Below are 17,071 nucleotides of genomic sequence, written 5' to 3' on the forward strand. Positions count from 1 at the left end.
CAAGAAGGATCAAAACACTCAGTCTGAAGATGAGGAAGCACAAGCTCCTGCATCTAAAGACTCCAAGAAAAACAGAAATTGTGCTCAGGCTATGACAGAGCTCAAAAAAGACTGAAAATCAAATGAGGGAGATAGAAGAAAAACTGGGAAAAGAAATGAGAGATGGAGGAAAAACATGAAAATGAAGTCAGCAGCTTAGTCAAGGAAATCCAAAAAAATGCTGAAGAAAATAGCATGCTAAAAACCAGCTTAGGTCAAATGGATAAAACAGTTCAAAAAGTTATGGAGGAGAAGAATGCTTTAAAAAGCAGAATTGGCCAGATGGAAGAAGAGATAAGAAAGCTCTCTGAGGAAAACAAATCCTTCAGACAAAGAATAGAACTCAGGGAGACTGACGAATTTAGAGAAATCAGGACTCAATACTTCAAAACCAAAAAGAATGAAAAATTAGAAGAAAATGTGAAACATCTCATTGAAAAAAACTGATATGGAAAACAGATTTAGGAAAGATAATTTAAAAATTATTGGAATACCTGAAAGTCATGATCAGGAAAAAAGCCTTGACATCATTTTCAGAGAATTACTACAGGAAAATTGCCCTGATATCCTAGAAGCAGAGGGCAAAATAGAAATGGAGAGAATCCACCAATATCCCTGAGAAAGAATCCCCCCAAAAAAAACCAACCCCCAGGAATATTATAGCCAAGTTCTAGAACTCCCAAGTCAAAGAGAAAATATTACAAGCAGCCAGAAGGACACAATTCAAATATCGTGGAGCTGCAGTCAGGATCACACAGGACTTAGCAGCAACTACATTAAAAGCTCGTAGGGCTTGGAATATAATATACTGGAAGGCAAAAGAGCTTAGAATGCAATCGAGAATCAACTATCTAGCAAAACTGAATGTCCTCTTCCAGGGAAAAAGGTGGACTTTCAATGAACCAGGGGAATTTCAAATGTTCCTGTTGGAATGGCCAGAGCTGAACAGGTTTGATCTTCAAATACAGGACTCAGGTGAAGCATAGGGAGTGGAGGAGAGGGGGGGAAATATGAGGGACTTAATGATGATGAACTGCATGTATTTCTGTATAGAAAAATGACACTGATAATACTCATATGGACCTTCTCATTTAATAGAGCAGGTAGAAGGAGATTTTATAGTAGGAGCACAGGAGAAAGCTGAATTTGAAGATAAAATATGGTGTAAAAACTGAGTCAATAGATAAAAGGGAAATGTAATGGGACAAAGAAAAAGGAGAGGGGGAATAGGCCAAGATATTTCATATAAGATTTTTCTTTATTACAAGGAGCTATTGCAATGATATGGAAGGGAGAAGGCAAGGGGGAATGAGGGAATCTCTGTTCTCATCAGAGGTGGCTAGGAGAGGAAACAGCATATATACTCAATAGGGTATAGACATCTGGAGTAAGAAGGAGAGAAGGGGGACAAGGGGAAGGGGTGGGGATGTGAATGATGGAGGAGAGGATGGACCATGGGGGCAGAGTGGTCAGATATAACACATTTTCTTTTTTACTTCTTGCAAGGGGCTGGGATTGGATGGCCTGTCTGGGACCATAGGCCCAGGTAGATGCTGGGCTTAAGGGGTGATATGGATCCTTGGGGCCCCAGGACCAGGGATCTGTCTGCTGTGCCACTCAACTACCCGACAGCAGAGTCAAAGTGAAAGGAGAGAGAAAATATAGTACATGGTAGTGGAGAAATATGAAAGGAGGGAGTTGCAATCAGCAATGGCAACAGTGGAAAAATATGGAAGTAACTTTTGTGATGGACTTATCATAAAGAATGTGATCCACTCATGACAGAGTTGGTGGTGTTAGAACACAGACTGAAGCACATTTATTATTATTATTATTATTATTTGGGGGGGTGCAGGGCAAATGGGGCTGGGTGGCCTGCCTGGGGCCACATAGCAGGGTGATCTTTGGGTGTCTGAGGCCGGATTTGGACCCGGGTGTGCTGGGCTCAAGGGCCAGTGCTCGTCCACCACCCAACTGCCCCTACTATTATTATTATTTTATTTTATGTCTTTTTTTTTCTTTTTTTGGTTTTTGCAGGGCAGTGCGGTTGGGGTGGCTTGCATGTCACACAGCTGGGTGATTGCTGGGTGTACAGGGCCAGATATGGGCTCAGGTGCTCCTGGCTCCAGGGCTGGTGCTCCATCCACTGTGCCACCTGGCCATACCTACAATCATTACTATTATTTTTTTAATTTTAATTTTTTTCTCTCCTCTTTATCGCTCAGGCAAGTCCTATATTTTTTTGGGAGAGGGAGTATTTTGTTTACTCTTAAACAAGAATATTTTATTAATGTATAAAAACATTATTTGTACAAAATGAGAATAAATAAATATTAAATAAAAAAAAGACTAGAAGAGAAAGTCTCAGTGAACCTCTGGCCAGCAGCCCCAATCTGCTACCAGGCTCTGGCAGTCCCTCTTGGAGCCGGGTCCAGGATGTGCTAGTCTGGAACTAGCTCCAGACCCCAACAAGGTGGCCAAATTGAGGGTAAGCATACCAAGAATCCAGGCTAAAGCTTGTGCTGCTCTGCCACAACTGGGGAGGAGCCAGGCTCACCTCCATAGGATGGTGAGGCAGTAGACCCACATCAGATGCACTCACAAAGAGATTTGCTATTCAGCCCTGTCCGTGTTGGCAGGACTAGACTGTAAATGCCCTGCAGGCAGGGAACATCCTGAGTGGCCAGCTCTTAACTTTGCATGGTACTTGGATATCACTGCATTGTTTTATCCCTTGGTCTCAGGGCACGGTGAGGTGGGCAATACAGTCATGACTGTTTCCATTTTGTGCTCAGAGAGACTAGTGATGTGCTAAAGGTGCAGAATAATTAAATGACTGTACCAAGACTGGACCCAGAGCACTGGAGAACATGGCCCTGTTACTAGGGCATTCTAATCCTTGAATAAGGGGGGCTGGAACCATGATTCCAGCCCCAAGGGCTTCACTGAGCTTAGCACAGTGCTGGGCAAGATTCAATAGAGAAGATCATCTAATCTCTGTGGCTCCTTGGGGAGGACACAGCTCCCAGATAGAATGACAAAGCCCCCAGATGAAACCACTCGGCAATAGTGGCAAAGTAACATATGAGAACTGCAAGGACTGGCACATGGTGGGTTCACCTTAAAAGGACAGTGACTTTGATATGTAGTCTGAGCAAATAGAACAGTGGCTAAGCCTTTCTTAGGGAATGTCATTTCTTGCCAATAGTTGAAGGTATCAGAATATCTTCAATGGACAAGACATCTGATGATGTCATGACACTGTGATCCAGCCAAACTGGCCTTTTTTTTTCACACACACACACACATGGACACACACACACACACACCATCTCTCTGTGTCCCCCAAGTCTGGATATTCTCCTTCACCTGTACTTCCCAGAATCCCTCTCTTCCTTTAAGATGCAACAGAGGCATTACCTTCACACAGCATTTTCTTTTTTGCAACGCAATGGGGTTAAGTGACTTGCCCAAGGTCACACAGGTCATTATTAAGTATCTGCATCCAGATTTGAACTCAGGGACTCCTGACTCCAGGGCTGGTGCCTTATCCACTGCGCCACCTAGCTGCACCCACACAGCCTTTTCTGACCCTTACAATTTTCAAACAAAGCAGTTAGTCAGTTGCTTGCATCTATCCAGATTTATTCTCTTCATATGAATTGTTTAGAATAGAAACTCTTTGCAAGTGGCAAATTTTAACTTGGACTTGGACCCTTGGCACCTGGGTCAGGATCAAACAAAGAATAGACACTTGATAAGTGCCTGCTGATCAATGAAGTCTGATCAAATAGAAAATTCAGCCAGTCCCTTCTCTGGAGGAATGTACATTCTAATGAGGGAGGCTCAGTGTCAGAGGGAAAGATCCCATGGTTCTTAAGAAGCAGTAATAATTCTTAGCAAAATTTGGGCCTCTCCTTGAATGATATTTCCATTAATGAAATCAGCAGCTTCTGATATTGAACCACTGGACAGGGTCAAGTACTTGGGTGATGAGAACTTTCTCTTCTGAGTCTTCAGGAAACACAGCTGAAGCATCACAACAGCAGTTCCAGGCAGTATCTTTACTGGAATTTTATCCCAGGATGATGGCAGGAGTTGGGCTGGAAGCATACCTATTCCAAAGGTTCTTGGACTCAGGGTATTAGTCTAACTCTCTCTGAGTCTTATGGAAGATGATGATGAAGAAAAGTGATTTTAATTTTTTGGGGGGATTCCAAGGTTGTCCATAGGTGATGCTTGTGGATGGTCTATTAGAAGATCATAAGGTCCACAGCAATGGACAAAGAGAGATGTCCTGCAAAACATAGTGGGTACAATTGTCATGGTAGCATCCTGTGTGGTCATCTTCTTTCTTGTAGGAACATTGGCTATGCTTCCCTTTACATTTAGGGAACAAAGTCTGGATTTGTACATGGTGGTATTTCCTGCAGTCAAACAAAAAGGGAGGACTCCAGAATTATTGTGAACTCATGGATGAGAGCTATCAATGATCCATATAGTTCTCTAATACTTATGTAGCAAATATTCCTAAATCTTTCCTTCAGAGACTTGGACACAGTGGACCTTTACATATATGTGTAAAAAATATAAATATATTACAGCTAGTTGCTTTGAAGGAAGACTCTTTAAATCAAGGCCTCCTTTGACAGCATAATCCAGTTCTTTGCTGGCCTACCCAAGCCAGCATCCGAGCCAAATTATATCTGTCTCAGCACCTCATTTGTCACTCTACAGCTGGAGTTCTCAGGTACTGTGGTTTTCCTTGCATGTAGCTAACCAGTTTCTTGAAGGAGAAACTTTTCCAGCAGGTGAAGTCACTCACTCCATGAAACAGCTATGTTTTCTGAACCTAGGACAGGAGGCAGGCTGACCTGAAAGCTCCAATTATCTCTTTAGAAGCATCAGTCCCAAGGCACTGTCTCTGTCACACTTTGTTGCCTGCCTCTGTCTCCTTTACTCCATCCATAGTAACGTGACCATAATATTCTAGACATTAGTCCATTTTTTACTGGGTCCCTTTGGCCATAAGAACATTCTTCTCCATGACCAACTTTCAATCAAAAGATTCTCTAGATCCTGGCTATATACACAACCTGCCTGGTTCATTTCTCCAGACTTTCTCTTAAGTAGACCCAGTAATCAACTCATGTCTGATGCACCTTATGTCCCCTGGATCATCTTCTGCATGATTCCCACCAGCCTTTATGACAGGGGCCTGGTACTGGTTGGCTGGTCAGATGCTGTGCTTACCCAATTGGTGTTGAGTGACATTATCAGTCTTTTGATTTGGTCTCCTGTCTTTTTACCTGATCAAGTTTAATTCAATTCTCCAAGGAGGATTTAGGGAGTATATGACTTTATTAAATGTTGGGGGGGGGTAAGGAGAGATAATGAAAGAGGGTAAAGCACCATCTCTGTCCTTACAGAGTTCCCATTTAATTTTAAGGGAAAAAAAAGACTCACCCACATCTAGAACCAGAAGGGCTGCATGCTTTGGACTTTCTATCAACTGGATCTGATTCCACCAATATCTCCGCCTGAACACTTTTCTCCATGTTCTTCAGGATAAGCCACAACCCAACCCTGGGTCCTCAGTCGTTTTTGGTGGCAGACATTTCACCATGAGAAACAATAGGGCCTCCTCAGGATCCTGTTCTAGTATCTAATTATCTTGGTGGGGATTGAAGGCTTTTTCTGTAGACACTAACACTCCTTTGTAACATAGCTTTATTCATGATTCCTCCTCAAACAACAGGAGATACTGGGTAGGGAGCCCAGACTCTGGGCCAGAGGGGGTGAGTTCAAATCCCTGCTATGCCACTCACTAACTGAATGACCCTGGATTGCTCACTGCCCTTCCCTGTGCCCCAGTGTCCTCCTCTGTGATATCTAGGCGTGTGTGTGTGTGTGTGTGTGTGTGTGTGTGTGTGTGTGTGTGTTGAGTTCTGCACAAACCTTAAGTCTGTCCAGTCTCCTCTTGTCTTTAATTCTTCTAACATTACTACATAGCTCATACTTTCTGACCAGGTCAGTCTTATTTCTCCACCTTCTGTTCAAAGTCCAGAGATTTTGGTAGACTGAAAGGGTAAGTCAATATGATTTTAAAAAATGATTCAGTAGAATTCTTCTCAATTTCCCTCATTTTGGTAGCTGAACTTTGTGTAGAGGGAAATGTTCTTCATACCTTCTGAGGTGGACCATGGACATGGACAGCCTGGCTCTCTAAATGGAAAAGACTTGATGATATCCACAGTCCTACAGTCTGGGGGGCTTAGAGGAAGGTCACTTTTTCAGATAAGGGGGCGCTTTTGGAGCCTACCTCTCCTTTGGCTCAGTAGCAGCTGGAGGTAAGGGGACTTGTTCTTCTGTCAGCTATGTCAGTTCCCTTTAATGATGTATATCCATTTGCTACACACTTCTGGTTGAATTTTTACCTGCTTATACAATTTATGAGTTTCCCTGGGGGTGAAGTATGAACAAGAAAACTTCAAGTCATGGAAATGTTGCCCCAAGGAGGTAAGACTCTCATCAGCTTGCATCCTGAGCCTTCAAACATACCCAGACACCCAGAAACACACACATTTTGGGGAGACAGAATTGCTTTCTCACCATCACTCAGAGCCTAGGTTTTAGTCTTTGAGATCACGACACATTCCTTCCAGTCATGAGGCTGCTGAAGCAACAAAAGGTGCTGATGCCAGGCTTTTAATTAGCAGAGGGAAAGGGCGTCCTGAAGGCCGCAAACCTCCACCAGCCCAGCTGCTTTTTGATGCCAGTGACACAGCACGTTGCTCAATTGTTGTCAGGAGATCTTCAGAGAGAGAAGTGTGACCAGGTACCATTTCTGCCAATTATAGGGATGGGTGAAATGGAAGAAGACTTAGGAAGGGGGGGAGGCAGAATTTCTTTTTTGAAAGAGGTGGAGAGTTATGAAGCAAGGACAGTGCATTTTGCTATGAGATGGACATATTCCATCCATTCCTTGCTAAACCCAAGAGGAACTTGATTTTTCTGGTTCCCCACTCAGATCCGCCTCTGCCTATCCGATGACCAATTCCAATAACCCAGGTAGGAGACAATGATCTTGATCATTGTGATGGAGATGCTGGCCAGGTCACAGGTACCCAGATGAGGCTCATAGGTTCTATCTGGCTGCCCCAGGCTTCTGTTGGGGTCTTCTACAGTGGATCAGCAGAAAGAAGCAGTCTAGTGAGAATCCTTACATTTTAATATTGGCATCCCATTTGATTTACTTTGCTATACCAGGACTGGTCTAGGGTAGAAATGAACATGCTATCATTTTTCATTCAATTCTTTCAGTGGTGAAATGATGGGAAAATGCAGGTGAACAGGCCAGCATAACCAGTCCAAGAGCCCTTCTTTTATGGCAAAAGTAGGATGAAAGGAGGAACCGGCAGCCCAGATATGCCATATACAGGGACCTAAGAGAAGGGCTCCTGGGTTTTTAAACATTCTTAGTACCTCCTTCTATCCCTTAGATCTAGGTATATGATCTCTAATTCAGCTGAGATGGTCATACACCTCAATGGACTATACAGAAAGGCAGCCTAGGGGCAAAGAATATCTTGTTTGGGAGGGCTTCTTCTTGGAGGCTATTATTTAGTCTACCCAAGCATAGACACAGGCCCTGGTCCAGGGACTCAGAGACTCTCCAAGCCAGTTCACACCTGAGAGTTCTCCTGCAAAGGCTGAAGGGGCTGGAGAGAGCAAGGGAACTGGAGGAAGCTAATGCAGACAACTTTACCAAGGAGTTGACTGCAAAAGAAAGGAAAGGTACAGGATATTTTGGCGTGAAGTGACGATAGTAGGACCTTGTGAGGGCTTTTTAAGAATGCGGGGAGGTTTGGTCATATTGGAAGGGTAGTAGGAAGAATGAAGGAGAGGCTGGAAGATGAGAGAAAGAAAAAGAAACAGAAAGGATGAGACAAAGGCAGATAAAGAGCTAGACAGAGATAGATAAAGAGATATACAGAGACAGAAGCACAGAAACAGAGAGACAGATTATAAAAAGATTAAGAAGATGAGGATGAGACTAAGCAGACATAGGGTTGGTTTTGGCAGGGAGAAAGGTCCTCCTGTCCATCAGAGACTGGAGGGAAGAGGAGAGAGTGAAAGAGAATGTCAATGGAGTATTAGGTAAAGAGAATGGGAGTAGAAAGCTCACACTCATAAGGTCGCCTCAATGTTCCCAGGAAAGTAAGATGTGAGGCCTTCTGCCAGCAGCTGAGAGGAGGGGAAGGCTGGGAGGACTGCAGAGGGAAGATGAGGTCTGCAGTGGCTTCTCTGGGGAGTGGGCTCAGAGGAACCAAAAGAGCTCAGCTGAGGCTGGATGATGGGTGGCGTCAAGAGCCCAGTCTGGGACTTGTCCCTGGCTCAGGAGCTAGACTGGAGGAGTCTGGGAGGGGGGCCAGTGCAGAGCACTCATAAGGTCTACACATGAGAGACTTGTGGAATTCTGGGACTTGGCCTTGCCTTATTCCCTAAGGTGTTTTTGCCATTCTGCCCAAAGTGATCTCATGGCATTTCTGCGGCCAAGATAGAAAGTCATGGGCTACATTGCTCGTATGGTTATGTGAACTAGCCAACTGATGGATTCATTAATATGGAAGGGGGTCTCTAGTGGCATGCCACAGCACTCTCTCTCTCCTTGGCCCTCCTTCATACTCTATTATTAAGGAAGACAAATGTGATGAGTCAGATGACACAGTGCTAAGCTCATTCTCTGGATCGATGTCGGAGCTGTGATCCCAAAATACCCTGACAGGTCTGAATGATGGAGTGACACTATCAAGATAAAATTCAGTGAGGATAAATCTAAAGTGTTTAAAACATTTGATGACCAAACCCAAAAGTGGGGAGACCCGGCTCAAACATCTTGGGGGTTGATGGTAAGCTCTGCGAGACTCCAGAGTGTGATGTGAAGCCCAAGCTTCAGCTACACAGAGAGGAGCAGGCACAGAAGGGAAGAAGAGACTGGCCTGCTGGGCAAGGCCCCCTGGCAGAACAAGTCCCAGCTCAGGAGGCACAAGGAAGGGGACACAGGGACAGGCAGTCCAGAGAAACACACTTAGGCCCCATCAGCATTGCCTAAAGGATCTGAAAGCAGTTTACTTGTAAAGGAAGAGACAAAACAGGGATCATCTTGAAATGCTGTGGGGTGGCTGTGCACAGGAAAGACTGAGTGGAGTTGTGAGAGGGGCAGAATTCAGTTCAAAATAAAGAGGAACTTTGGAAAGGAATGGGAGCCATCCATCCCCTACAGGTACAGACCACATGGCACAGGGGTGGGCATCCTGTAATGGAGAGATTGCATGCTTTGATGGAGCAAAGGGACTTTATAACTGCTGAGTGAGCAGGGCTCTAGGCCACCTCTGATCCCACTTTTAACAATCTGGGTGTGAGGAGAAAAGCACTTTGGGATGAGAGCTCTTGTGACTAGAATAAGAGAGAGCAGCACCTTTGGTATTATTAAGTTTAGCAGAGTGTGTACTGCTAAACTAACCAGAAGGCCCAAGTGCATCTAGAGGGAAGACCTATGTGTCAGCCCTTTGCTCCTGGACCAAAGAAAAGTAACAAAAATGAATCCTCAAGAAAAAACAAGAGGCAGACTTGTTCTTAGCAATTACTCAGCACTTTTCAACGAAAGAGATGTTTGCATCCATATACGGATGATCCTTTCTCCCAGCCCAAGGTCCACCCTGCCTTAGGGCCCAAGGGAGCTCCAAGTGACTGGAGAGCTGGGAACACCCCCAAGAGGTGTCCTCTGGAGTCACAATGCACCGACTGCTGCCTTGGCTTGGGATCTCTAGTTGTCGGCTAAAGCCAGGATGAGTCCCCAACTTGCCCGGGGCTACAGAACCTCCCCAGCTATTGAAAATGCATCATGTCCAGTGAAGGGAAGGGACAACCCCGGGGATCTGAAGGCTGCTGCCTGAGACATAGGCATATGGTCTCTGCCAGAGAAGATGACTTGGTGGGCTTGCTAATGAATGGAGGCCCGAATGAAGCCGGCTCCTCACAGCTTCTGCCCAGGACTGACTCAGAGGCAAGGCTTTCACAATGACTGAGTGTGGTTGTATTTCTTACCTTCCACAGCTCCAGGCACATGGGCATGCCCGCTTTGGCACCAACCTCTGGCTTCAAGGTACAGACTGACGTCTTGGACGGCATGTCCAAAACCTGAACCTGACAGTGAGAAAACAAGCTGATTTGGGTTGGCTCCAAGTCACAGTCTTTGCTGAACAAACAAGAGACTTTTTAAGGTGATTAGCGAATGTTGGTGCAGGCTCCTTTTTATTCACTGGAAAGGAACCCTGCAAGCCAGACTTTTAATTAGGCCTAAGCAGGCTCCTGGAGGCCCCTGAATCAGTCAGGTACTGCTTTGTAAAGGCCTCATAAGCCACTCTTCCGGCACTGCCCCAGCTTGGTGACCATGGGACCCTGCCTCCCTTGCTCAGCTCCTCCTCAGTTTTAGATAGACCAGGCCTCTGACTCTCCCTTCCCAGCTTCCAGGAGCTTTGGGGTGCTACAATGCCCATGGATGAATGATGGGGAGGAAAAAGGGCAAAGTCCTAATCCATCCAACCTGTTCCTTACCAGAAGGTTCTAGTACAAAGGGGTAAGATTAATGGCATAAACTTTCTCCCCTCAGTTATATTTTTTTATGAAAATAAGTTTAAAAAAAAAAAACCCAGGTAAGTATCTGTATGTGTGATATGTACTATGCACATAGAATTTAATTATTATTGTATGTAGCTACTGATCTCAGACCTGAAAGTGACCTTGAATGCCATCTAATCCAATTTCTTGTGTGCCCTCCACACATTCCCCCCAAAGTAGCCAGGTAGCCTTGGCTGGAAATCTCTGAAGAAGGGGAATCCCATAGAAGCCCCTCTTCCACTTTCTTGACATCCAACCTAAATTAGTCCTTTACTATGTCAGTTCAGCTCAAGGCTTTTAGTTCTGCCCCAGAGGGCCAAGCAGCCCAAGGGCTCCCCCTCTCTATCTCTATAACAGCTGGTCAAATACCAGAGCGTCCTTATCAGACCTTCTCTCAATTCTCAATAACATAAACCTGAAGTCTCACTCTATTCTGGTTACTCTTCCCTAGATGAAGACCAGAGATCAAATCTGGCTTCAGATTCTTAGGATGAGTGACCCTTCCCCTCTGTCTGACTCAGTTTTCTCCTCTGTAAAATGGAGGGGTTAGGCTGGCTGATCTGAGTCCTTTCCAGCTTTGAGTCTGCAACCCCATGACTCTTTCTACCTGATCAGGGTCCTTCTTAAACACAAGACTCCAGACATGGTCTCACATCTCTCTTTGCATCAGTTCATACAAGTCTTCTGAGGTTTCTCTGAAACCATTCCTTCTGTCATCTCTTTGATTACTTCACATTTATCTACCACCACCTGTTTGGTCTGTCCCAGTTGAGGGACACCCTCTTAACATTACTAGTTCTTTGTCACCACAAAAAGAGATTCTACAAATCTTCTTGTCCATACAGTCCTCTTCCTCATCCTCCCTCTTTGGGGGCAGGCCGAGGAGTGGTATCACTGAGGAGGTATAGTGTAGGAACCTGTTGGACATGGTTTCAAGCTGCTTTCCAGAATGGCTAGATCAGTTCAAAGCTCCATCAAAAGTACATAAGTGCCAGTTTTCCCATAGCCCCTCTAGCATTATCACTATCCTTTTTTTTTTTATCAACTTTGCTAATCTAATAGGTGTGGAGTAGAAACTTAAAATCTGCATTAATTAGCTTTCTCTATTTGTGATTTGAGGTATTTTTCCCTCAGGGGAAGCTAGGTGGCTAAAAGGTTAGAACACTAGTCCTAGACTCAGAAAGACCTGAATTCAAATTTAACCTCAGACTCTCCCTGGCTATGTAAACAGATGACAAACATCCATTTTTCTCAGTTTTCTCATCTGAAAATTAGGAATGATAACAGAGTTGTGAAGGTCAGATGTGAAAATTGTAAAGTGCTATAGAGAGTTTGGATTTCTTCCTTAGAAACTGCCTGGTTATTTTTTTTTTTGACCATTTATCCATTGGGAAATGGCTCTTATTCTTATAAATTTGAATCTAGAGATTAGATCCTTATTAGAGAAACTTGCTACCAAGATTCTCTCCCCTCTCCCCTCAGTTATCTAGTTCCTTTCTAATTTTAGTTGCATTGGTTTTATCTGCACAAAACTTTAAAAATTTTAGATAATCAAAATTTGTCCATTTTATCTTGTGTGATCTTTATGTCTTGTTTGGTCATGAACAAATGTTTCCCTATCAGAGATTTGAAAGATAATTTCCTCCTTGCTCCTCTTATTTGCTGATGATGTCACCCTTTATATTTAAGTCATGTATCCATTATTTTGGTGTGACCCATGGTTCTTAAAGCCTATGCCAGAAAATACAAGCTCTGGCAGGTCCTAAGAAACTGGAAAAGCTTAAACTATTGGCTTGGAAATGGCTTGTGTGAAATGGTGTGTGTGCCTGTGATGAGGGCCAGCCTCACATGGAGACATTTATCACTAGGCTGGCTAGAGCAATTCAGGAAAATGTCTCTAAGATGAGCAAGGGTTGTTTCCTGTAGCCATGGAGGGCCTGCCCTATCTTGAAGAACTAAAGAAATGTCAGCACCAACATCATTCTCTTGTTTTAAGTATGTAGCTTCCCCTTCTTCCTCAGACCTAGCTTGGATAAAACCTGAGGTTGGTCTGTAAAGCAAGGTTATTTTGTCCATATGTATACAGACACAGACATCTATGGTGATTGTACCTCTAACATCCTTTTAACATGCTCTGATGGATGAGTTGGAATAGCTATAGGATAACAGAATGTGACCATTGGAAGAGGAGCTTCAATGGTCATCTAGGTCAAGCCATACATGAATCTCCTTCTAGTAATACAGCTGACAAGTAGTCATTCAGTCTTGACTTGAAGACCCCCAGAGGAGAGGAGTCCAACCCTCCCATCGGAGGCTGCTTTTCCACTGGGATGGTCTCTGTGGGTCTCTTGGCAGCTTTTTTCCAATGCTTCTGATTCTGCCCTCTGGGGCCAAGCTGAACAAGCCTGGGCTCTCCTCTCCAAGAGAGCTGAGCATTCCAAACTCTGCTGCTATCACTCAGCAACAGGCCCCTCTCCCCTTCTGTGGGTCATGCTCTCCAAATTTATCACCTAATCCAGACCATTAGAGCAGCCTAGGGACCCCATCTTGGAATGTTTTTAAATGCATCAAATAAAATGCAAGAAATTGCAGAAGAAATCCATTATATTGAACTGCAGTTATTAAAAAAACAGTTCAAAGACCCTAGGATTAAGAAGCCTGACACATGTACCCAAGTACCCTTTCCTGTATCACTACTTTCATTTCCACATTTTCTCTAATCTTTAGTCTCTCCCTGGACTTGGTTCCCTCCCTGGTGTCTACAACCTCTTAAAACCCCACTAGTGCCTAGGAATAGCTACCCCATAGCTCTTTTCCCTTTCACACCAAACTGACATGTTGCTTCAACTGCCTTCTCACTCCCTTCTCAAGTCTTTGTGGTCTGGCTTCCAAACTGTCCTCTCTAAAACTGATCAACAATCAATTCAGTCTCTGAACTGTCCCATCCAGTGGCCTTTCCCTGTGCCCTGACAGCATTGGGTTCTGCTGCCCAGCCTCCATTGGTTCTTCTCCCTGCCCAGATGGGGCTGCTCTCTGCCCTTAGCTCATTTTGCATTCACATCTCACCCTATCCTGACAACAACATCCTGATTCCCTGGCTTCTGCTATCCTCTCCCTCCACAGACCCTCTCTCTCCCCTGACTATTCCCTTTCCTTTGGGCTTCATGACCATCTCTGAACAGATGCTTAAAGGACAAAAATCTCTGCTGAACTTTGGTCACCAATCGTTGGACACTTGAACTGGATCCTGGATAGACCTTTGTCCAAACATCCCCCCAATCCTCTCCTCCTTGGGACTTCCTGACTTCCGTCCAAGGTACCACCATCTTTTCACTATGTCAGGGCTGTCACCCCGCTACCTACCACCTAGTCAGTCGGCCATCAGACTATCTTTTCTTTACGTGGCATGTCTCTTGGATGTCCCCTTCTCTATCCACACATCATTGCCATGGTTTGAGGTCTCAGCCCCTTGGCTTCCTAGCTAGTCTCTCCACCCACTCCAATCAATCTTTCCAAAGCACAGATGCACCTACATTATCTCTTCTCAGTGAAGTCCAGGGACTCCCAAGCATCTTTTGGATCAAATGAAAACTGTTCGCTGGCAGTGAAAGCTCTTTACAGTTTGGTCTTCGGTTGCCTTCCAAGCCCTGTGATACAGTATTCCCCTTCACATGTTCCACAGACCAGTCCCACTAATCTTGGCTGGTCCTTACACAGGACACGTCATCTTCTGTCTCTATGTTGGAGCAGCAGGGTGAGGGGAGTGTCAGAGGGGAGAAGGAAGGCTATTTGAGAGACAGGTCTTGACAACAGATTGAATATGGAGGGAGAGGGTGAGGAGGAAAGGATGACACCCAGGCTTAAAGCGCGGGAGACTGATGGGACCTTCAATAGTAACATAACAGTTCCAAAAGAAGGGAAAGACAAGAAGTTCCATGTTGGACACAATGAACTATGGAATATCCAGTTTGAGATGACCAAGAGGCAGCTGGAAGTCAGGAAGAAGTTAAAGTTGGATAAGTAGACCTGAGAATTATCAGCACAGAGATGGTAACTACTACGGAAGGAAACCACCAATTTAAATGACATAGAGGGAAAAGAGGGCTCAGGACAGACCTGCAGGGGCACCTATAATTAGAGGGCATAAGCTGGAGGAGGATCCAGTAAAGGAGATAGAAGGAGCATTAAGAGAGGGAGGAGGAGAACCCGGAGAGATGGAGGAAAGAATGACCAACAGAGTCAAAGGCTATAGGTGAATAGAGACTGAGAAAAGACCACTTATGAGATCACTCATAAGAGAAGAAAAAGGAATTGAACAATCAGAATAAGCAATGAGGAAACAAAATGATCACTCTTTGCAGATGATATGATGGTATACTTAAAGAATCCTAAGAAAGCATCTAAAAATTTAGTTGAAATAATTAATAACTTTAGCAAAGTTGCAAAATATAAAATAAACCCAGACAAATCATCTATATATATATATGTATATATATATATACATATATATATATATATTGCCTACAAAGCTCATTATCAAGAAATAGTAAGAGAAATTTCATTTAAACGAATTGTAGATAACATGAAATACTTGGGAGTCTACCTGCCAAAACAAATAAATGAATTAAATGAACACAATTACAAAATGTTTTTCAAGTAAATAAAGACAGATCTATACAACTGGAAAAATATATCAATTACTCATAGACAGGGTGAGCCACTATAATAAAAATGACAATTCTATCTAAACTAATTTGTTTATTCAGTGTCATACTAAACTATCAAAAATTATTTTATAGAGTTAGAAAAAAGGACCACAAAATATATCTGGAAGAACAAAAAGTCAAGACTATCAAGGGAATTAATGCAAAAAATATGAAGGAAGGTGGTTTAACTATACCAGATTTCAAACTAATATTACAAAACAATCTAATATTGGCAAAGAAACAGAGAGAGGAATCAGTGGAATAGATTAGATACACAAAAAATAGTAGTAAATGACCACAGTAATCTAGCATTTAATCTTTTGAGACAAGAAATTGCTATTTGACAACAATTGCTGGGAGAATTGGAAAACAGTATGGCAGAAACTAGGTTTGGATCAGCATTTTACACCATATACCAAAATAAGGTCAAAATGCGGACATGATTTAGATCTAAAGGATGATATCATATACAAATTAGGAGAGTAAAGAATATCTTTCAGATCTAAAGAGAAGGGAAGAATTTATGATCACAGATATTTATTCTCCATAGATATGGAGCATTACAAGATATAAATGGATAACTTTGAATTTATTAAATTAAAAAAGGTTTTGTTTAAACAAAACCAATGAAACCAAGATTAGAAGGAATGTAGAAAGTTAGAAAAAATATTTATAGCAAGTATCTCTGATAAGGAATTCATTTCTCAAATATATAAAGAATTGAGTCAAATGTATATAAATCATTCCCCAATTGATAAATGGTCAAAGGATACAAACAAGCAGTTTTCAGGTGGAGAAAATCAAAGCTATTCATAGTCATATGAAAAAAATGTTCTAGATCACTACTACTTAGAGAAATGCAAATTAAAACAATTCTGAGGTACCACTTCACCCCTATCAGATTAACTAATGACAGAAAAGGAAAATGATAAATATTGGAGGGGATGTGGAAAACTAGGACACAATGCCCCACCAGTGGACTTGTGAACTGATCCAACCATTCCTTAGAGCATTTTGGAATCGGACCCAAAGGACTATAAAACTGCATACTCTTTGATCCAGCACTACCACTACAAGGTCTATACCCCAATAAGATTTTTTTTTTTAAAAAGGAGGTGGGGAGGAAAGGACTTATTTGTACAAAAATATTTATTGCACCTCTTTTTGGTGACAAAGAAGTGGAAATTAAAAGACTGCCCATCAATTGGGGAATGGCTGAACAAGTTGATATATGATTGTGATGGAATATCATTGAACTACATGAAATAAAGAGAAGGTTGATTTCAGAAGAACATGAAAAGACCTTCATGAATTGATACAAAGTGAAGTGAATAGAACCAAGAAAATACTCTATAATAATAGTAATATTATACTATGATCTACTGTGAATGACTTAACTATTCTCAGTGGCACAATGATCCAAGCCAATTTCAAAGCAATCATGAAAAATGCTGCCCACCTCTAGAGAAAGAACTGATGGAGTCTGACTACAGATCAAAGTAGACTTTTAAACTATTTTTTCATGAGTTTTTTTTGGAGCAGTGGGGATGAGGGCTGTTTTCTTTTACAACATGAATAAATATCGAAATATGTTTCGTGTGACTGCACATGTAAAACCTCTATCAAATTGCTTATTGCGTCTC

General features: G+C 42.9%; 1 protein-coding gene across 5 annotated transcripts in view; it reads right to left on the bottom strand.

Moving 5' to 3' along the window:
- The window catches only part of GNB1L (G protein subunit beta 1 like), a 151,816-nt gene that overhangs the window by 23,208 nt on the left and 111,537 nt on the right, over positions 1 to 17,071 (bottom strand). For 4 of the 5 annotated variants that reach the window (XM_074206494.1, XM_074206489.1, XM_074206492.1 and 1 more), the window contains one exon: positions 10,150 to 10,248. The exons of the other annotated variant lie outside the window; for it this stretch is intronic. In XM_074206494.1, coding sequence (XP_074062595.1) covers positions 10,150 to 10,248 — 99 coding nt within the window. The remainder of the gene's footprint in view (positions 1 to 10,149; positions 10,249 to 17,071) is intronic. 5 annotated transcript variants of the gene reach the window in all.

This window comes from Macrotis lagotis, chromosome X (genome assembly GCF_037893015.1).
Source record: "Macrotis lagotis isolate mMagLag1 chromosome X, bilby.v1.9.chrom.fasta, whole genome shotgun sequence".
Lineage (NCBI taxonomy): Eukaryota > Metazoa > Chordata > Mammalia > Peramelemorphia > Peramelidae > Macrotis > Macrotis lagotis.